Source organism: Emys orbicularis, chromosome 23 (assembly GCF_028017835.1).
Source record: "Emys orbicularis isolate rEmyOrb1 chromosome 23, rEmyOrb1.hap1, whole genome shotgun sequence".
In the NCBI taxonomy this organism is placed as follows: domain Eukaryota; kingdom Metazoa; phylum Chordata; order Testudines; family Emydidae; genus Emys; species Emys orbicularis.
Window position 1 is genome coordinate 5,537,222 of NC_088705.1, and position 22,792 is coordinate 5,560,013.

General features: G+C 48.5%; 1 protein-coding gene across 2 annotated transcripts in view; it reads left to right on the forward strand.

Annotated features, from left to right (window-relative positions):
• CSMD2 (CUB and Sushi multiple domains 2) overlaps positions 1 to 22,792 on the forward strand; it is a 518,793-nt gene that overhangs the window by 445,405 nt on the left and 50,596 nt on the right. For both annotated transcript variants that reach the window (XM_065421846.1, XM_065421845.1), the window contains exons 44-52: positions 73 to 153; positions 1,286 to 1,399; positions 3,247 to 3,435; positions 4,481 to 4,627; positions 7,443 to 7,631; positions 16,049 to 16,234; positions 17,120 to 17,314; positions 18,942 to 19,115; positions 19,566 to 19,739. In XM_065421846.1, the coding sequence (XP_065277918.1) occupies positions 73 to 153; positions 1,286 to 1,399; positions 3,247 to 3,435; positions 4,481 to 4,627; positions 7,443 to 7,631; positions 16,049 to 16,234; positions 17,120 to 17,314; positions 18,942 to 19,115; positions 19,566 to 19,739 (1,449 nt within the window). The remainder of the gene's footprint in view (positions 1 to 72; positions 154 to 1,285; positions 1,400 to 3,246; positions 3,436 to 4,480; positions 4,628 to 7,442; positions 7,632 to 16,048; positions 16,235 to 17,119; positions 17,315 to 18,941; positions 19,116 to 19,565; positions 19,740 to 22,792) is intronic.

Consider the following 22,792-nt stretch of genomic DNA (forward strand, 5'->3'; position numbering starts at 1 on the left):
AGGCGTGTGCTAGCCTTATCCCGTTGGAAGCAATTCCATGCCCTGACCTTTGCTGTTTTTCCTTCGTTTCAGCCTATCAGCTCTTCAAATGCCACCCTCCGACCATTGTTCCCAATGCCGAAATCATCACCGAGAATGAAGAATTTAACATAGGTATCTTCTCCCCACCCCCATCCCCGTAGGATAGGCTGCATCAGAACAGATGAGAGCTCCCTGTGGTTGGTATCTTGGCTCCAATGCTGTGTGCTTCAGAGGAACCCATCTAATTCTGCGCTATTCAGTATGGGAGGTTGGAGGGCTTGCCCCAGTTCGGTGACTGGCTTATGCACTGAATCAGCTGGATTTGATAGTCTTTAGGATTTTTATCCTCACCAGTGTAACTGCAAGGAGGCGTCTCCTATGAAAGCCCAGTCCGTGTTCAGAAACGTACAGAGCTATTTGCCTCAATCATGTCCCGCCGCATTAAGATGTTTAAGGCGATTAAACTGTGTAGCAGGCCATGAGGCTTCAAACAAAAGCTTTCCTCCGTATTTCCTGAGCTTTTTGAATTGTCAGTGTCGTGCCTGTGTTTAAAGTATGTCCGCAGCCAGAACAGTACCCATGATCAAAAGCTACCTTGCTCACTGTATCTGCTCTTTCTGGGCCAAATCCTCAGCTGGTGTAAATCAGCATAGCTCCACTGAAATCAGCGGAGTGACACTGATTTACACCCGCATGTGCCACGTTTTACTTGTATTGCCCTGTACAATCTATCTATCTATACTCCACATATTATCCCCATATAGCTAAGGGGGGATCCAGCTGGATTTGTGTCTTTCTTGCGCATTATCAACACCATTGCCAGCTAAATTCTGGTTGCAGGACCCATACTGGTGTAAGACCCAGAGGGAGCTGGGTTCTCAGATCCTGAGGGACTGTGCAGCACTGGCTGTTAGAAAGATCATGGTATGTCTGTGCAGGCACTCGGTCAGATTCACCGATGTGCAGTGGATCTGCGCCTCACTGAAGTCCTTAAAAGATGGTTGAAGTGGGAATTAAGTGGAGCTGCACATGGGCGAATTTCACCCCTGTGGATTGGTATTCTGTGGCTATAGAATAGGTGAATTGTGCGATTGATGCACTGGGTCCCCTGCAGTCAGCCCCTTTGAGCTTTCTCCTGAAATAGCAGCTACAGCAGGAATGAAATGGTACCTAAGCCTTGTACTGGCCACTCTGCATAGGGGTGAATTTCATCCTTGCTAAACCAAACCTTCTCCCCAGCTGAGGGCGTTGTCTTTCTTTCCAGGTGACATCGTGAGGTATCAGTGCCTCCCCGGCTTCACCCTGACCGGAACTGAAATCCTGACGTGCAAGCTGGGGACTCATCTCCAGTTTGGAGGGCCGCCCCCGACCTGCGAAGGTAACTGGCCTGGGTCCCAACACATTTGCAAAGCTTTTCTCCCTGAAAGACCATGGTGCAGGGAGTGGCTTTTCTCCTGCCGTGGGACTCAGTCTAGCCAGCTGCAGGTACTGAGCAAAGCAGGGCGAATAGTAAAATATTTATCAGTTAATTTATGACAGTATCCGTCTGAGAAATGATTTGAGAAATTATATATAGCCAGTTGCAGTCCCTGCAGACTGCTGTGGGAGCTGACGGCTCTCAAGCCCCCTTGTAGAATTTGTCCAGCATTGGGTAGTGTTATGCCTTGAGGCCCCAGTCGAGGAAAGCATTTGAGCACATGCTTAATTTTAAGCATAAGTGTAAGTACTTCCCCAAGTCACAGCCCGAACAAAGCCTTTCTGGGCACTGTTCTGACACAGCAAACACCTGGCTACATCCGTGAAGTCATTAAAACAACAATCCAAACATCCTTCTCCTCAGAGAGACAAAAAGCCCTCTCTGACCGTTTGCCAGTGATACACGAACCCCTGTAGCACCGAGGAACTGACTTCAGCTAAGTACAGTCCTCCTGAGGGCAGAGTCTGTGAGGCGCAGCTTCTGCATTAGTACTACACAGTGCATTAAAGGAGAGAAAATTGAATGCTCTGAGTGTGATGCATCACACCCCTTCCTGTTACTCAGAAGGAATGCCAAAGATGCACCCCTGTTATCTTATTTATCCTATCGCTTCCTGTTGATAGGTTTTTTTCCACTTCAGCCATGGTTATCTCTTCATCTTCTTTCCGCCATTGAACATTTTTGCTGTATAATGGGAGATTTTTCTATAGCTTTGTCTCTCTCTAATAGTGTGAGAACGGGGTGGGAGGGGCAGGCATTTAGTTATTTACTGGTGGTTGTTAGCCTGCAAACCAAGAGATTGCTTAAATGATATCTGGTCACCAATTTACAGAGGTAAAAAAATCATTAATGGGATTAAGGATTTGGAAAGAATCCACTGTCCCTTCTGGACAGCTCTTGCTGTTTTCTGTAATCCCAAGGATAGCGTTCAATACAGCATTCAATCGCTGATGGATGGATGTACAGATCAATAAAGATCCTCTTGTGTATTTGTATTTCGGTGTCTCTTGGGTTAGGTTTTTTTGGTTTGTTTTTACACCAAACTTTTATTTAACACTTACTTCTGGTATAAACACTTCTGAGCTTGTGTGAGATCTAGGGATTAGAGCAAGCAACTAGGACTCAGGACTCCTGGGTTCTAGTCTAACCGACTTGCCTAGTAATCTTGAGCAAGTGTCGCAAGATCTGTGTCTCAGTTTACCAGTCAGTAAAATGGGGATAATAAAGTTTGCTTGGTCTTGGAGGGAATATTCTGAGGCTTGATAAGAAAATGGCTGCATAGTGCTTTAAGATCGTCAGTCAAAAGGTGAGGCCCTGATCCATCCCTGCGTTACTCCAATTTTACACCCATGCAACTCCCATGTGGGGATTTTGACAGTTTCCCCACACAAAGCTGGAGTGACACAGAGGTCAATTGGACCCAGCACATGCAAAGTGCTGTTTTTAACTTGACTTCAGCTAGAGTTGCTGGGTGCTCAGCACACTTAAAAAGCAGCCCACTTACTGAGGAGCCTAAATCAGGATTTAGGTCTGGAATTTTCCAGGGATCCCAAGAGAGTTAGGAGCCTAGATCCTAATAAAGGTCAATTGGAGTTGGGAGCCTTGTCCCCTTAAACCACTTTGGAAATTGCAGCCTAACTCTAAGCGCCTGCATTTTAAAACCTCGGCTTTCCTTGCTTCCCATCATTTTCTTCTGCCCCTGAAACGAGGTCTCATTTTCTGTGGACTCTTGTTTGGGTTTGGTTTAGTGCACTGCCTGATGAACGAGGTTCTGACGGACTCCACCGGCGTGATCCTCAGCCAGAGCTACCTGGGGCGTTACCCCCATTTCCAGACCTGTTCCTGGGTGATCAAAGTAGAGCCCGGGTACAACATCACCCTCGCCATCGAGTACTTCCTGAGCGAGAAGCAGTATGACGAGTTCGAGATCTTTGATGGTAACTGTCGCGGGAAGCACACGGACGCTGTCTGTTGGGGGTGGGGGAAAGGACACAACCGTGTAGCAGTAAGTGTTGCTGTTAGTCACTAAACACTGTCTTCCCTGAGCCGAGGAGGTTCTTTCCACCGACACGCCTATCACCCTGTATTGTGCTTGAAAAAGCCCCCCTAAGTGGGTATGTCTACACTGCACTTAAACACCTGCAGCTGGCCTGACTTGTGTTCATGGGGCTTGGGCTACGGAGCTGTTTGTAATTGTGGCGTAGACATTCAGGGTCATGCTGGAGCCCAGGCTCTGGAACCTTCCCCCAGTCACAAGGTCCCAGAACGCAGTCTCCTGCCCGAGTCTACACCACAATTATAACGGCCCCATCGCCCAAGCCCTGCAAGCTGGAGTCAGGTGACGCGGGCCGATCGCGGGGTGTTTAGCTGCAGTGTAGACATACCCTGGGGGAGCATTTTTACTTGGGAATGCAGCACAGTGAGAAGCTCTAGCTTTGTGCTTCACTTCTGGGAGAGGGAGAGGCCGGGATTTCATCGCAGCGGGATGGCTCAGGGAAGTAGTTGGGATAGCTTTGCATGGAGAGAGGGGAGTAGTTGGAGGATGTGCCAGGCTGAAGAACAGTGAGGAAGGTCATTGGGGAGGATGGGTTGAGACGGGGAATGAAAGGATTTTAAAGCAATCCAAGGACATTTCCCTAAACTACACACCAGGCACCTTGCAGGAGAGCCGAGGTTCTCCTGTGTCACAGGAAATGCAACCTCATGGCTGAACCGAGAACACAAACCCCTGGCTCATCGTCCCAGTGAGTGTGCAGAAGGTTCTGTCCCGGGAAGGTGAAATCCTGGCCCCACAGAACTCAATGGCAATGTTCAAGGGGAAGTCAAAGCTCCCACAGTATGGCCAAAAGCAGGTCTGGCCATGTGTTCCTTCTGCAAAAATCAGGTCCCGGTGTGTGAGGCTAGGAGTGGCTATCGCTGAGGGGAGGGGAGGGGTTGCCGTGTGCCGGGCCCAACCTTCACTTGTCCAATCTTTCCCGAAAGGTCCCGCTGGCCAGAGTCCACTGCTGTTGTCTCTAAGTGGGAATTACTCTGCTCCTCTGACTGTAACCAGCACTGGGAACAAGGTCTATCTCCGCTGGTCCTCCGACCATGCGTACAACAGAAAGGGCTTTAAAATCCGCTACTCAGGTGAGTTCGTAGTAGAGACTGGAAACCGGCCCCTGAGAATGTGGCTGTTCCTTTGGCTGCCTCCCTTTGCTTTTCCCCTTTAAGTGTCGTTGCTATATGAGCCACACAGGGCTGTGTTGGGGGAATGGAGCTGTACAGAGCATTCTGGAGCAGCCCAAAGCTTGCCTAGTTTTCAGTTCACTGCACCGGTCACTGATGTTTGGGAATCTGGGTCAGTTTGGGGTTTCCAAAGGAAACGTGCAGCTTTTGCCTGCGGTTCACCCTGCCTTTTGTATTGCTGATGCCCCCATCCCTGTGATATCTGGGCATCAAACCTTTAGTTTTGGGGGAGGGGGTGTTGGGAGCAAAAACTCCATGGAACCCTTCCTGGGGAACCGAAACCAGAAAAATGTTGCATGATCTCAGTGATCCGAAACTAGTTCCACGAAATCCGACCAGGCATCGAGTTGAGTCCCACTGAAGCCCAACGTAGAGCATAGGCTTTTTGCAGACTATTGGCATCGGGGGGGAATTTTATCCTAAGGAAGCACCACCTCTTATGTGGATCTGAAGCCCTGGTTGGACAGTTTCTTCCACCTCTAAGTCCTTAAAACAGCATTTCCCTGGTCTGGTGCGTAGCATCAGAAGCGCAGCATTTGGAACTTGTGTGAGAATCCGTTTGGTGCATGAGAAGTGACTCAGGGGTGACTTCTTGTATTACGGCACCCAAAGGGAAATACTAGGGCTAAAATCCTGCTCCCATTCCAGCCACTGAGGGTTTTGCCATTGCTGTCAGAGGGAACAGGGTTAGTTTTAATGTCTCGTCCAGCATAAACCAATTACTGGGTACTGACTGTTTACTAAGAATTCCTCAAAATTAATTAGCATCTTTTGGAAGCTAGCAAATTTCAATTACTTAATGAAGGCCATAAAACTAGAGTGCGACCCTGAGTGAATGTCATAAATAAATGACATTACTCAGTAAATGAATCAATTAATATTTAATTACTAGACATTACTCCTAATTTCCACAGCTGGGTAAATCTTGGTGGTTTTGCTCCTCTCAGGGTGGGCTTGTGAACATTTCCTTTTTGATTTCTGACCTGGACCTCCGCTGAGAACATAAAAACCCAAAGCAAAACTCATTCGAGCTCACTGAGTTTTACCTGTTTTTGTCTCCAAAAGACTTGCAAAATTGAGAGTTTTGCCCAGCTTCCCATACAAGAAAAAGTACTTGAATGATGGTCCCAATCCGACTTACAGGATGGGGGGACTCTATCCTGGGAATCAGTGACTCTAAAAAAGATTTGGGGGTAGTGGTGGATAATCAGATAAACATGAGCTCCCACTGTGACCCAGTGGCCAAGGGGGCTAATGTGATCCTTGGATGCATAAACAGGGGAATCTCAAGTGGGACTAGAGAGATTATTTTACCTCTGTATTTGGAACTGGTGCGACCACTGCTGGAATCCTGTGTCCAGTTCTGGTGCCCACCTTTCAGGAAGGATGTTGATAAACTGGAGAGGGATCAGAGAAGAGCCAGGAGAATGATTAAGGATTAGAAAACCTGCCTTCTAATGATAGACTCAAGGAGCTCAATCTATTTAGCTTAACGATGGAAGGATAAGGAGTGACATGATTATAGTACCTACATGGGGTACAAATATTTAGCAGAGAAAGGTAGAACATGATCCAATGGCTGGAAGTTGAAGCTAGACACATTCAGACTGGAAATAAGGCATCCATTTTTAACAATGAGAGTAATTAACCATTGGCACCATCTACTAAGGGTTGTGGTGGATTCTTCGTCTCTGACCATCGTTAAATCAAGATGGGATGTTTTTCTGAAAGGTCTGCCCTGGGAATGGTTTCGGGGCAGGTCTCTGGCCTTTATTATACAACAGGTCAGACTAGATGATCCCGTGGTCCCTTCTGGCCTTAGAATCTCCGAAAAGCACAGCAGCGTCTGGATTGTCACCTGCAGCGTTTTCGGTGCTGACTCTAGAATGCTGTGGTGCTTTGTAATAATGGCTCCGGGTCCAGCCCCAGTTTGCTCAAAGGGAGTGTGACCGTCAGACCAACCCTGCCTACTTGGAACAGAACCTGAAATCAGCCGCGTTCAGACGCTTTCGGTGTTCAAGAACACCCCCGCCCCTTGCGCAGAGCCCTCTCAAGGCCCCATCCTGAGCACCCACAACACTCATTGAATCCAGCGGGAGTTGGGGGCACTCAGAACCTCGCAGGGTCAGGCCCTAAATTACTAAGGGCAGGACTTGGAGCTGCCGTTACTCCAGTGCTGCATCTCACGGTGCTGGAAGGGCCATCTCCGTGAATGGCTGCTCCTTCTCCCATGCAGGTGGGCCGAGCCTGGACGCCATTCCCCCAACATGCCAGCCAACAGCCCTGAGCTGGTGCAGAGGGGGGAAGTCATGTGGCATATACCAGTGTAGCACGTTACTTCCCCCTTTGAGCCGGGATGGAAGTGTCTCTCTGTTTCAGTTCCCTCCCTGGTCTGCTGCTGGAGCAGGACAGCTACGCACTGCCCCAGATGCAGGCCACAACGTTACAGTCTTCCCCTAAATATGCCTGGAAATCACTCGCGGAGCGGACAGGTTCTTTGCACTGCTGTTAATGATGCCCGTTCCTGATTATGTGCCATTGTAACATTTCCCCCTTTGGCTTTGTATTTTTTGCAACCCCTCTCTTTCCTTGTAAGGTCTCAGACCAAAGCAAACGCCGTCTAACACCTACGCACAGAGAGGAGAATTTGTGTCGACATGGCGCCTCTTTTGTTCCAATAGATCTGTGTGTGTGACATATTTTCCCCCTTTTCCAGCTCCTTACTGCAGCCTCCCTCCACCCCCATTCCACGGCTCGATTCTCAGCCACACCGGGCTGCAGCCAGGCAGCGAGATCCGTTTCGGCTGCGACGCGGGCTACCGTCTCATTGGCCACAGCAGTACCACGTGCTCAAGGCACCCTCAAGGCTACTACCACTGGAGCGAAGCGGTCCCTCTGTGCCAAGGTGGGGAGAAGACAAATGAATTCCTGTGGGGACACCCAATCCCCTGAGCTCCTCAGTCTGAGCTCGGATGAAGCACTGGCTTGCTTGGGGGCATGGGCTGGGTAGAACTGCACTGCCACGGCCCTTTGCCCCCTGCTCGCTGGGTGCCTCTGGCTGCGGGTAGGGGCAGGGGGAATGTTCCCTCCGGGCGAGCAAGGGGCCAGGAGGTGGAATCGACGTTGCGGCTTGGGCGAGAGCTTAGGCTCTGAAGCCTTAGGGAAGGGGACAGGGCTCCAAGCCTGGGTCGCAATGTGTAACAAGTGGGTCATGGTACAGCCCAGCCTGGAGCGAGGCCTTTCGAGGTTGGGGTGGGGTTTTCAGAAGCACCCACGGAGGATGGGTCTCCTTGACCTGCAGTGGCTTCAGTGGCAGGATTGTGCTTCCTAACTCCCTTAGGCACATCTGAAAATCCCAGCCTAGGCTAATTATTGTGTGCTAAGGGGGAGATTTCCCAAGCCACGGACGACAGGTAGGTGCCCAGCTCCCACTGGCTTTCAGTAGGAGCTGGGCACATAATGGTCCTTTGTGAATTTCTCTTATTGATCATGTGTCTCTAGCACACGGCGCTTTGCACATGCATCAGAGGGGAAAGCTCCGGCCAGAACATCACCTGCTGCATCACCATGTTCCATCCTTGTTTTTTTTAAACCCAGCTCTCTCCTCCCCGCTCACTGCTTTTGGTATTTGTACCTGTTTTCAATCCCACGATCAACCCTGCTTTTCTCTGTTGATAAAACACTCCTCTTTATCTGGACGGGGTTTTCCAATAGCTCTGAATGTTTCTTCCTGTAATGTTCCAAGTGAATGTAATGCTGGGGAATCAATGTTGTATTGATGGTTCTCGAAACTGGCCAGAGAACAGGTACCGTGTAGGCAAGGTGTTCTTATACTAGTGTTCTCCGTTACCCTGCGGCGTAGCAGGATAGTTCAGGATGGGATTTTCAAGAGATGCTTAAGTGTTTTAGGAGCGTAAGGTACACTTGTGCTCCTAAATTACTTAGGGACAGATTTTTAAAGGTATTTAGGTGACTAACGCCCATTAAAAATCTGGGTGTTAGGCTCTTTTGTAAATCCTGTCCATTCACACCTTAGCTTCTCTGAGGACTGGGGAAAAATTCCCAGATGGCTACATCTTTCAAAATGCAAAACTCTGACGAACCCAGCTGCTGTGTGGGGGGGAACGGGAAATTTTGCAACATTGTCTCTATTTTTTAACCATTTTTCGATAAATAGCATTTCAGGGTGATGTTGTTCGGTTGAAATTTGAAATTTCGACACAAAAAACTCAGGAGTAAAATTCGCAAAAATGTTGCTAACTTCTTTCTTTGTTTTTCAATCAACTGCAGAGGGCAGGAGGGGATATGGACACTCCCGACTGCTAGGGATTGCCCTGGGACCCATCCTTTCCAATTGCAAGGGCTGCTCTGTGTTTGGTTGCTCTGAGTTCCTTTTTAGGGTTTGTACTAACAGAAGGGCGAGTGGGGTAAAGCAATCCAAGCCGCGGAAAGCTGTGCTGTTAACAAGAGGCGGATAAGGGATGTGGCTGGGGCAAACAAGTGAATAACCCCAGTCTAAAATACAAACTGGGGTAAGAGCTGGTTAGTTGAATAGAGCAGCTGAATCAGACAGTAGGACACAGTTCTATTAGCAGCAGGCTGTCATGGCAACTACTGCTCATGAATCCTGGTGGAATGAGACATTAAACCAAGTGTGAAGAATTTCTATCTGGTACCTGAGAAAGCAGGAATTACTTGCTGAAATCTTTCTAAAGGAAAGCCCCACCACCCTTGTTGCTGCGCCAGAGGCTTGTAACACTCCTGAGCGTTTACTAGATTGGCCCCTTGAGATGCCACCTGCCCTAAAAGATGATTTACATTGGGGATCGCATTCTCATTAAACAAAACAAAACCACCCTCCAGCCTAGATCCTGAAAAGTATTTAGGAGCCTAACTCCCGTTGGTTTGAAGGGGAGTTAGGTGCCTAAATGCCTTTGAGGATCTACGCCTGCCTTCCTGCAAGACGGGGAATTTTAAAGCACCAGGGAGATTTTACTTATATAGAGAGAGTGTGTTGGTTCTTGGGTTGTGGGGGACACGTCCTGCAGCTGCACCGAGGGGGAGAGCGACAAGACAATAAAAGTGGGACGGGGGGCCCGAGTCCCATTCGGCCTCCCTTGGTGATTGCGCTGAAGCTGACTGTCAAAGCTCCCCTGAGTTGTGCGGACCTCTCTGGATAGTCAAGTGCTGCCTGAGAGCAGAGTTTCGCTCGGGAGCTTCTTCCCCAATAACACCTGCCTGTGCCTGTGGATCGATTTACTGGCTGTGACTCGGCCATGCACCCTGCCCTGTAGGCAACTGGCATGTTCCAGTGAAGCAGCAGGAGTGCGCAGGGAGACCCAGCAATGATAGGGTTAACAGTCTGCCCTTTATTTGGGTTACTTCTTTTATCAATGCACAGCAGGCCAAACTCCTCCCCGGTGTGACTGCACCCACTCCGGAGAGTTACCTCAGGAATGCGTATAGCCCAGTATCTTTACAAATATTAGATAGGTGAAGTTGGGGAAAAGCTCATCCTTTGGGACTAGTGGGTGGAGTACAGGCCTGGGTGTCAGGACTCTTGGGTTCTCTCCTTGTCTCTCTGTACGACTGTTGGCAAGTCACTTCCCCTCTCTGTGCTGTAGTTTCTCCCCCATTTTTAAAATACAAATCCTATTTCCCCACCATTGTCGAGAGCTTTGAGCTCTGTAGGACTAGATAAGTAGCGCTAGCTAAGTGCTACTTATTTCTGTAATTCACAGTGGTAGCAGCTCCCCCCTCTGGCCTTGATGAGATGAGATCAATTGCTGGCTTGTATATGTTGCCCAGTACAACTACATGAACTCCAGCACGTATTTTTTGTTGCTCTCTTCCAGCCAACTGGCAACCTTTTGTTTCTGGCTGTCCTCAGCATCTCTCTTTTCCAGTAGCTAGCATCACACAGCAGGGATTTGGGAACTTGCCCCACAACATGAAATAAATTGCTCAGACAATCAGCCGTGTCAGGAGGATGGGAACTGGGGTCCCCATAAACACATGGTTTAGTTAACAATGACATTTCCCATAGCCCCCTGCTGCCAGCTCATAATCCTCCATTCCTTTCGCCATCCTTTCCAAGTAAGCTTTATTGCCTGCTCTGTCCTGGTTGACATTTATGGAACTAGTACAGAACATTCTGCAGGGAGCAATCGTGCATTGGCACAGAGGGGACAATACAAGACGATCTAATACATCTTTTCTACCTCTGCTGTCTATTTTTAAGCTGCCTTGTTTTTGCAATCACAGCTACATGTTTGCCATCAAAGCCTGTGTCGTCTTCCCTAGCACACATTCTTTCTGCAAACACTGCTCTCATACCTTCCCCCTCCCTCCCCAGCAGTTCCCCCCTCCCCTATCCTGAGAGCTAGGCTCCGAATGGGTCCCTCAAAGATATTTGTTGACTTTGCTTTCCCTGGGAAGAGTTCCAATATTTCATCCTCTTCTCTGACTCCCCTGGATTGAGCCGCTTGCATTTCAACCTGGGTAATGCACTGCTGGAGCAGATGGCAAGTTTATTGCAATCCTGAAAACCAAGCCTCTCTGCTCCATGCCGGGCCCTGTAAATAAAGACTAAATAATCCCACATTCTGTTCAAGGATACCAAATTTGCAAGTAGGAACATCCTTCCACTGCAAAGCTCAGGGCGCCGGAGCCCATGTCATGCAGCAAGCAGAATGTCCGAAGGCCCAACCAGCCGTCTATGATGGACTGTTCATATTTCAGCCTGGCCATCTGCAGGTGCAGAGGGTTTTGTGGGGAAGGGAGGGGCTTAGTAGCCTAATGAACTTTTTATTTAACTACATCTGGTCTGAATGGCCCAGATTATTTCTGACTACCCTCTGTGTCCACACTGGGTTTATGCAATGGCAGGTGTCCAAATAAAATCAAACAGGCAGCTACAGAGACACAAGGAAACCAGCATAAGAAGAAGAAATAACTGGCTATAGTGCTAGAAGCCCATAAATAGCATGGGGCTAATTCTCCTCTGGGTCCCATGGTGTCACTGCGGTGGGGTTACCCCAGGGTAAAATTAGCACAACAGAGAGGCAAGTCTGGCCCCTTCATTGTAGTGCTTCTTCTCTTGTCATTACCCCCTCCCCAATATTACGTCTGTGTTGCTAGTTGCTTTGGTGTTGCTTCTCCAATAGTATTTATTGTGTGTATTGTAGCTCCTAGAGCCCCATTGTGCCAGGCGCTGTGCGCACACACAGCAGGAGACAGTGCTCACCCCCCAAGAGTTTACAACATAAATAGACAAGTAAGGGTGGGAGTCCCCATTTTACAGATGGGGGAACTGGGATACCCAGCTTAAGGTTGGGGGTTTTCAAAGGAAATTTAGGGAATGGTGTGTCCAAATCTCATGGAATTTCAATGGAAATTGGGCACCCAGTTCTCGTCAGCCCCTTTGAAAAGCCCAGCCTTAAGCGCTCCGTGCCTCAGTTTCCCCAAATGGGGATGATAATCCTTGTGTCATGCTGGGGGCTTGTGACAGAAGTTGGTTCTGCTCAGGTCCAGTACCTTGCCTCAGCCACTAGGTCCTCTGGTTTGCAAAAGGCATTGGTGCTAAAGGATCCCGGCCCCAGCATAAAGCACGGAGCAGTCTCCGCTCTCTGGTTCCAGGCACACGAAAGCCCAGCTCCAAAGCCCTGTGAAGTCAACAGAGAGACTTTTAGGGTAGGTCTGCATCGCAGAGAGACAAAACCCCGCAGCAGCTAAAAATAGCAGAGTAGGTATTGGGGCTTGGGCACGAGCCTGGGCCCTGAAACCCAGCCAGGAGATTGGGTCTTGGAGCCCGGGCTCAGCCCAAGTGGGAATGTCGACACTGCTGTTTTTCGTCCTGAAGTGCGAAGCCGAGTCAGCTGACCCAGGCTCTGAAACTCGCCACCGTGGGTGGTGGTTTTTTTTGTTACTGTGTAGACGTACCTGCACTGACTTTAATGGGCTTTGGATCAGTCCATTAGTGTTTTCACTTCTGAGAGTTTTCTTTTTGGCAAAATCCCTAAACACCACCGTCTCCTTGTCTCTCCTCTTTCTCTTTGACTCCAAGAGGCAGACAGGGTGAGGTAGACACCAGAGGAAAAGCTATTGGCTTGGTGGTTACCCCTTCGATTGCTTTGATCAGATATAATGGGTGAAAAAAAGTGATTACAAACTGACAGCTAACAGGCTAAGAATGATACGAATTTCCAGCACCATCTTCTTTCACCTCTGAATGAAATTGGTATTCAGCAGGGCAACTTGTCTAGACACCCCGTCTCCTAGCCGGATTCATCAAGCTCCTTAGCTCGCTGAAGTGACATACGTGTGATTATCATTTCAACCGGGGATATGCCTGATCCCGCTAATACCAGGTTGCTGGATTACCCACGTGTATGAGCAAGACTAGCTTATGTTAGGTGCTGCTTAATTGCTTTCCAGACTGGAGCATTGAGTGGCTCCAGCGCTGGTAATGAGAGGAAAGTGCTTTGCACCTCTAAGGGTGGAAAGCCATGCCACCAATAGCAGGTCTGTGCAGAATGAAATGAGATGGGTCTGTCCACTCTCCTGACTGGCTCTGAGTTTTGCAACCTTTCATGGCCTGTAGGGTGAATAAGAGGAAGGCTGAAGTGTTGGACTGTGACTTGCTCTTCCAGACTCCCTTGGGTAGGACCTTGCACAAGCCACGTCACCTCTCTGTGTTTTCGTTCCCCACCTGTAGGGGTGATCAGTACTCTCCCATTGCATGCCTTGTCTGTGTGGCTTTTAACCCCTTTAAGGCTGTCTCTCGCTGCGTGTTTGTACAGCACCTAGCACACCAGGGCCCTCATCTCAGTTGAGGAGGATGGAGGAGGACTGGACGCTCCTCTCACCACTAGAGGGGGTCCCATCCTGGTGAAGCTTGAATGCAGCAGCTGTGACCTAGTGGCTAGAGCACCGATGTGGCATTCAGGAAATTGGGGTTCTAGTCATGGCTCTGCCACTGGGTGACCTTGGGGAAGTCATGGTGCCCCTTTGTGCCTCAGTTTCCCCATTTTACAAGCCCTCCTTTGTACGGTGCGTTGAGTGTGCCCACGCAGTGGCTGAGCAGAGGAAGCTCTTTCTCTGGAGATGGTCACTCCAGTAATAAATTCACTTTAGACCCTTTTAAAAAGAGACACCCAGGTGTGCCGTTGTTTGGTGCAGGGGTCCACCCCAAAGCGGCCGTTCCTAAAAGTCCTGTTATCTTCTTCCACCTCCCTAGCCTGTGGTGGCATTTTGCGGCGAGGCTCCGTTGGCTGCTTTCTAATGGCAGCATAACATTACACAAGCTCTCCATTCCCGTTTGCCATCCTACGCCAGTCCAGATGGGTGGGCTCTGAGTCGGGGCCCGTGACTCACCAGTCCAAATGGACCGGCTGCTGTCTTAGCCCGGACTCGAGAAGAGAGGGGCGGGAACCCACTTGTTATTTTTGGAGGCGAGCCCCGGGCCACTTTTCCAGCCATTGTGAATGCTGATGAAGAAAAGGGGATTGAAAGACAGCTTCTGCTTGCCCAATTTTCCAGCTCTGTGGGCAGGGGAAGAGGTCAGCATGATATGCAGCATGTTGTACAAAACCCGGAGCGCTGACACAAGCATTGCAATCCACCTTGTGCTTGGGTGACAGGCTTCTGCGTCCACTCCTCTCTGTCCCCTAGGACCAGCCCCCTTGCCAAACCCTCCACGCTCTCTGTCCCTGCTGCCCCATTAAGCCAGACATTTTCAGGGCCTTGAACTCCAGCCCACCACACTGCATGAGAATGGCCATACTCGATCAGACCAACGGTCCATCTAGCCCAGTATCCTGTCTTCCAACAATGGCCAAGGCCAGGTGCTTCAGAGGGAATGAACAGAACAGGTAATCATCAAGTGATCCATCCCCTGCCACCCATTCCCAGCTTCTGGCAAACAGAGGCTAGGGACACCATCCCTGCAGCCCCCTGTTTTACAGGGGCGGTGCCCAGAAATCAGTTGGGATAGACTAGCAGGGTCAGGAAGGGCTCTCAACAGTGTAGCACCCAGTTGTCAAGGGCATCCTCACCTCTAACGATCCAGTGTAGTAAAGTGGTCATCATGAGGTTAACTGGGTTACCTGGAGTACATGGGGATGGAGCCATGTTCCCCCCGTCCCTACTTCCTGGTTTTCAATGAGAGCTTTCCCCACACTCATTAGGTGTGGTGCAGTTGAACAGAGCAGCAAGTCCCTCAGCCTGCAGTCCTGTGTGTGTACAAGATTATTTTTGTGGCACTGAGCGGGTCCCTTTACAAAACACAGCAGTAGGGACAGAGGCCAGTCAGAATGCATTTGTCCGTGGTGACCTATTCGTCCCGGGAGCCGAGAGGTTCTGGAGCTACGTTTGGATTGGTTTGCTCTTCCTGATGCTTCAAGAACCTGACCCATAGGGAAGCAGGGCCCCATCGGGAAGAATTTGGATGGGTGTCCCTTTCTGCCTGGAGAAATCAAGAGGAATCGGTGTGCCCCCTTCAAGATAGGTATCTTGTCTTAACTCAGGGTGTGGAATCCTGCCCCACAAGTCCTTGAATGGAAAGGGTTAATAGACTCTCTGGCACCTCTGTTTATTGGACACCGAGCTGACCACCAAACCATTCCCCCTGGCTACTACAGTGAGTGTCTTCGCACTAACAGTGCGAGAGCCTTCTCCTCTGCAGCTCCAGTCACCTGGAACAGCCCCCCTGCCTCACACCACTTTGTTGGCTCCATCTAATTTCACCTGTCATCTGACAACCATTTTTTCCCTCTTGCCTGTAACTCTAAATTTAGTCCTGCCTCTGCCACAACTAAACCATACAATTCTCTGTATTCTATACTCCCAGGGTGTCGGACAGCTTAATTAATTAATGCTAGGAATACATTTTGAGGTCCGTGGTGCTATAGGATCTAAATACAAAGGTCTTTTTTTATTTAGTCTTGCAACTCTGTTGTTAAAACGGTGGAGCACTTTGTGATATATTTAGTATTTATAGGCACCATATAAAACGTAGGTTGGGGCATAACGCCATTGACTTTAAAAAATGGAGTTGCCCCCATTTACACCAGCTGAGGATCTGGCCCTTTGTGTTTATTAGAGATGGGCCACAGCTCTGGGTTTGAATCTGGATTCAGAAATCTCAAAATTAGGAGTGGTTTGGATCTGGGAAGTTAGCTCAGTCTATCACGGCTGAGCTATGAAACCTTGATCTGGCTTGGAATATCCACCGGTGGGGGCACCTGGAGTGGGCCCAGTTCTATTAATTAACCATCTATCAACATTTCAGCTCAGAGGGCAGTATTTTCCCCCTTTCCCCAGCTATCTCCTGTGGAGTGCCCAGAGCCCCGAAGAACGGAATCGTCTTCGGCAAGGAGTACACAGTGGGTACCAAAGCTGTCTATCATTGCAACCAGGGATTCCACCTGCAGGCCGCAGAGGAGTCCACCACAGAGTGTCTGCAGACAGGGCAGTGGAGTAACAGCAACATCCCTCCACAGTGCGTGGGTGAGTAGCCCCCAGCTGGGCCCGGTCACCTTATTCACGAGGTGGTTTAGAAAGGCTCTCCAGCCAAGGGAACGTTACATTTATGGCTTTGTTTCTGGTCTTCTAAAATGTGCAGCACGGCCCCCTCTGCTGGATGGAACGTGTATGTGAGCGAGAGCTACAATGTCGCCCTCTAGGGGCTGTTCGTGAATTCTGCAGCACATTTTGGGAGGTGATTTTTCAAGACCCACCTGCCCCTTGTAATACTCTGTAACAGCAAAACAAACAAGAAAAATTAAGGACCCGCCCCTAATGCCTTATGTAACTTCTGGACAGCCCCTGAGTGGCAAAGCCCTAACACTACCCCACTGTGTTTCACAGGTTATCACCGGCTGTTTTGTAATTAGCTCTGTTCAGAGGTTAAAATCAGATATTCAGGCAAAGGACAGAAGAAGCCCTGTAAAAAGAGGGCCCTTTAAGGGAGGCTGCAGGCCCAGCACAGTCTCTGTCCAGTTTCAGCCCAGAACAAGGCACTTCTGAGAGGAATAATGCCTGGGAGTTGTAGGCTTAGCAGCAATGCATGCTGGGAGAGGGGGACCGAGACGTGAAAGAGCTTCCTTTCCCCTGACCTCTCTCTTAGCAGGCATCCTCTCTCCCCTTCCCAGCATCCATTGCTGCCAAGCCACCAACTCCCATCAAACCTAGAAACTATGTCTCCCAGAATTTCCTGGTTCTGGGCTGTAAACAGAAACAGGCTGGGCTGGTGCTGAAGCCTTCCTTAAAGGACCAGCACACCCTGTTACAAGCCCTAAGGCAGAAGGAGCCCCAAAGCGAAATCATTAATTAATTCCCGTGTTTCTGCTTCCCCCCCCCCCTTGCTCCCCCACTGTTGTGGCGGCTGTCCAGCCGTCACCTGCCCCGATATCAACAGCATCACGGTGGACCATGGCCGATGGAGGCTGACCTACGAGACCCAGTACCAGTACGACGCCCAGCTCATGCTGATCTGTGACCCTGGGTACTACTACACGGGCCAGCGGGTCATCAAGTGCCAAGCCAATGGGACGTGGAGCATAGGTGACCCTATGCCAACGTGTAAAAGTAAGGATGGCAAATGTCAGTGGCCTATTCATGGGCAGACTGCAGTGTTAAACATCTCACAGAGGAATCTGTTTTCCCTCCCCACCAAGCCCACAAGCCCCCTCCCCTGCATGCACACACACACCGACCCCTACCCTTACCCTTGCCTTAGTTGCTGTGCTGCCGAATTCCTCAGGTAGAAGGAGCTTGGAGCAAGAGATGGGCCACATGTTGATCTGCTTCTTAATTTAATTGGAACCGCTCTACATGGACCCAAGTGCAGTTGTCCATCCTTTGCTGTCAGATCCCAGCCTGTCAGCTGCCACTAGTGCCATAGTGAAGTTTGCATTTAAAACAAACAAACAAAAATCCCACTTGAAAATCCAACCTGAGCTTCCAATCTGACACAAATGCCAAGTTCACAAGGGCAAACTGTGTAGATCTGTAAATCAAAACGCTCTTGCCAAATGAATTAAGTGACTCCTCCAGGCATCCTGTCTGTTCTGATGCAACTGCTGTGTTTTAGATCTTTCCTTTGTAAAAGGTCTTTTTCTCTCCTTAAGTGCAGATAGAGACAGAAAAATTACTCCTTCAAAATGTCACTTTTACTCAACCTTTGTGTCTGGAGATGCAGCTGCCGACTTCACTGTCAGATGCAAGGTTTTGCTCTTGTTGGCATTTCAGGGCTCAACCTGTTCTGGGAGTGAGTCAGCTCCCATTCTGCCTCATCGGGAGCATTGTCAGCTAAGTTCCAATTGCAGAATCTTGGTGGCAAGAGAAGGGGCAGAAAGACCCCAGCTCAATCCTCAAATCTCATGTTGAGTTCAAAGCATTAGGGAGTTTGAAAATATTAGAGACTGCCCAGACAGAAAGCTTGAAGAGGGTCAGATCTGAACTTTGTGGGCGGGATCTCAGTCTACAGCTCGTGATAATTAAACTTTGGATCCACACTTCCCCCCAATCACTGGGGAAGTTTGGAGGGTCATCCAAACTTTGGGCACGTTCCCTGGAATATATCTTTGTGACTTTTAAGCAGATCTGGCTGTCACTGGAAGAGAATAAATATGGAAGTCTCTGGGGTCATGCTTCTGATGTCAACTTCATAGTTTCTTTAGAACTCAGGCTGCCCGAATATTCATAGATTCATCGAGTTTAAGCCCATAAGGGACCATTAGATCTTCTAGCCTGACCTCCTGTATATGTCAGGCCATTAAATGTCACCCAGCTACCTCTGTATATCTTCCCAAAAGGCATCTGAAATACAAAAATATAGAGATTGCCAATGTGCATCAGACTGTCTAGTCCAGTATGCTGTCTCTGACTTTGACCATTGCCAGATCCTGTAGAAATCCCATACTGGACAATTCTGGAAATACCAGTCCATAGGGGATGTTTCTTCCTGATCCCCATCAGTTAGAGTTTGGCTTATGTCCTAAAGCATGAGGGTTTATACCCCATATGTTTTCATCTTGTGTCATGTAACTGTGGATGGTCTCATTAGCCATGTAAACATCTAATCCTCTTTTTTAATTCTGATAAGTTCTTGGCCTCCGTAATAATTTGTGACAATTGGTTCCACAGACTACATTGCATTCCAAAGCATTCCCCAGCCGCTCTTCCTTACTGCATGCTTTGGGATCTCTTTCAGTTATCTCCTGTGGAGACCTGCCAACGCCTCCCAATGGGAACAGGATTGGGACTTTAACCATCTACGGCGCGACGGCCATCTTCTCCTGCAATACTGGCTATACCCTGGTGGGATCGCGTGTACGGGAATGCATGGCTAATGGGCTTTGGAGTGGAACTGAAGTGAAATGTTTGGGTAGGTGCTGGAGCGATATCTGTGTAAAGTGATGAATTATGTTTCACAAAGGAATTAGAGACCAGAACCCCAATTCAAGAATTTATGCATGTGCTTAAGTCCCACTCCCACTGAATTCAAAGGGGTTTAAGCACATGTTTAAAGGGGATTTGAGGCTCAGCTGATCAAAGAGTGTAACAAGCTTTGGATTGGGAAGATGAAAGAGGTTTATAAAAGTGAGACATTATTTTTATTTGTTGCTATTTTATTTACTATTGTGGGGGCTAGGCCTCTTCACCCTCTTAGGAAATGCCCCCGGGCCTGACCCCAGAGCACATTCCTGTCAGTGGAAAGACACCCATTGGCCCCGGGTCAGGCCCCATATCCGGAAATGGGAAGTCCTTTGCTTCGTTGCCACCAGCCCCTGCGTGCGCACAGTTCTGAAAGGATCCCCTTGTGTGCCCCATCCAGCCGGGCACTGCGGCGTACCCAACCCCATCGTCAATGGGCAGATCAACGGGGAGAACTACAACTACCGAGGCAGCGTGGTGTACCAGTGCAACCCCGGCTTTCGCCTCATTGGGATGTCTGTGAGGATCTGCCAGCAGGACCATCACTGGTCTGGAAAGACTCCTGTCTGTGTGCGTAAGTATGTTGTCAGGTTTATTTAGCCCTGCTATTGAAGGGACAGAGGCGGAAGTGTCAGGGCATTGTTCATCTAGGAGTTCAGAGACTGAGAGAGCAACTGGGGAAAAGGCACTTGAACAAGCAAGGAAGGACTGGTTGGAGCCGGTTGGGGAGGGAGCATTTTGCATCTAGGTGATGAGTCGAGGTTTCAGCCCTAGTGAGAAATGATTGCCAGCTAGGCCTGTATTAATGACTGTGGGTTGGGAAGATAATCTCAGTCTTGATCCTATCACCTACAATAAAAACATCCCCCCTTCCCCTCTGAACTGATACTGGTGTGTTGGTAGCCTCAGCTGCATTGCCAAGGAGTTGAGTCAGCATGGAGGCTACTTGCCACCTCACGCCTGCAGGCGGTCCTTCCGGCTCAAAGTTGAGACACATGGATGAGGAACGTTGGCTGCAGCCCGTTCTGTACCGCTTGTCCTCTCCTTAGCCAAGCACCAGCCTCCAGGGCTGTGAATCTGGCACCTTTCACAAGCATTAAAACTCATTTCCAAAAGGGAGAGAATAAAATGTAATCAGGTTTCCAAAAGATGCCCTGAATTGGAAGCAAACAAATTAATTCTCAGGGTGTTCCGAAGAGCTAGGGTGATTTCAGCCACCATGCTGGGAACAAAATAGGACTGGCAAACTGTGTAGGCAAGCATCCTCATTTTGCTAACTTGTGATTTATGGGCTTTCTCATGAGCTGTCCCCCTGTTGATTTTGTGCCTCTAATCTACCATCTGTTCAAGGGATCCCTACTGCATAAAGAATTTCCCCTTGCTAAAATACCTGTGGCCAGATATTCACAAATTGCCATGGTGTGTTGCCTCCCTCAGGTGCCTGCAACTATTGTGAATGCAAAATGAGTGCTTGTGTGCACGAATATCTCACCTGAATGTGCAAGAGAATACTTTGTATGTGTAGCGTGAGTGGTAAGATTTGAAATATTGACCACTGATTTTCTGTACACATTTCAGTGTCAGATCCACAAACCCTCTCGCCTTTTTCTTGGGTTTATTTTATTTTTCTTCATATATTTTTAACTGATGAGAGCTTATGAAGTTGCTGCACTTGTGTCTGTGCTAGAGGACCATGTCCTGGGAGGTACATTGGAATGGAATAATACCATTCTATATTCCGATCTTAGTTCCACTGATATCAAACTGGAGAAACTGTATTGAAGTCAGATAGAAAAACCTCCATGGCCAGGGTGGATATCTGCCTAAAAGATAACTTGTGGTTGAATTAGAGGATATTGGTATGGATGTGGGAGTGACCAGGTGACATTCTCTGGACCTGTGTGTTGCAGGAGACAAAATCGTAATGGCCCATTCTGGCCTTAAAATGTATGAAGCTAGTTTGGATTTAGACCTGAGGCCAGAATCTGGCTCAAAATACTGATTCTCACCTCATTTACACCTGAGCAACTTTATAGACATCAGTGGAGTCACTCCTGATTTACACAGGTGTTAGTGAGAGGAAAATTAGTCCCTATCCCATGATACATTTTTAGGAGTCACCTTGCCTAAAATGCAAGGTTTCTTTTCAGTAAATAAGCTAATTAAATAACTCACTGGATTTCTGACTATGATGTTAATATCTTCCAATCAACAGATGACGCAGTCCATATATTTCATATCCTGGTTTGCCGGTTGTTTGCTTCCAACCTCACCTATCTGTGCTGTAGCTTTATGTGCTCAGATGTGATAGCAACATCCATTTCAGAGCAAGATACAGAGCAGCCAGTAGATGCCCTGCAAAACCATAAATAATACAGACGCAAGTCTAATTGTTAGAGCTGGGCTCAAACTGCAAAACTTTATGGATGCTCCAAAATTCAGGGCCGTTTGCACCCAGGGTTTTCCTTCATTCTGTTATGAGGATAAAGATCAGATGAAAATTGGGCTCAGACTCTGATACCAGATTCCAAATAAACCCAAAGTGTGAGAGTGTTTAGAGGCAAGATTTTGGTTCTTCTCTACTAGCCATCTGTGACCCACAATGAGACGCAGAAAACACATTTAGCCCACTAGGTGAGTAATGAGCCCGGGCCAGTACGTCAGATTGCTGGGTAGCCAACCGTTATTGGCTGGTGGGAATTTTCAAACCACACCTTCAGCCAGTTAGATTAATTAAACCACAGCATTTGTAAAGCACATGCCTTTTCATGGATCAGTTGGTCTCTCATGGAATGAATCCAACAGAAGTTCTGTACGCCCAGCCCATTAGAATGAAGCAGGTCCCATTGCTTGACTGCATCAATGCACTTCGCATTGGTGACCTACCTTTCAAACGCAGGGGCCTTAATAGGACTTTCAGTTGCTTAGCTTAGCTTCATCTCCTTTTTTTGGCAATTAAAAGCTGATTTGGCTGCTCGTGGATTCTGAGCATCCTGAGCAGGGGCCTGATATTCAACGATGGCCTCAAAGTAATTAAAACTACAGCAGTCCTTTGGGGTAACATGCATTTAAAGTAATTAAAACGGAGCATTGTTGGGTTTTGAAAATAGATGCCTGGAGGCTGTGTCATTATTTATATAGAAGCGGGGCATTGTGTTATCCCATCATAATTCCCTGCCTTGTTAATGTTTCTTTTCTTAAACCTGCTCCACAACAGTTGCTATGCTATGTATGAACTTGAATTTGTGATCGGTGCAGTCAAAGGAGACTCTCCTTTTTATGTTGACAAAGAATCCACCACCTAGTTCACAACCACTATAATAGGACCCTAATGGTGACTCATGGGTACCTCGGAGAGAGCCTGACATCTGCTTTGTGTAGTACCAAAAGGTTATCAATCTTCATGCTTCAAGGCCTAAACTAGTCACCAGCTAGAGTCTGGAAGAAATTTCTCTCCCCATGGTATAGTCTTGCCCAATTGACCAGGTATATTATTTTCTCTCACCTTCCTCTGTAGCATTTGGCACAGCTGCTGTTAGAGACAAAACACGGGACTTCTAATAATGGATTATCAGTCTGCTCCACCATGGCAATTCCTATGTGCTCCAATCAGTGTTGCTTTCTTAT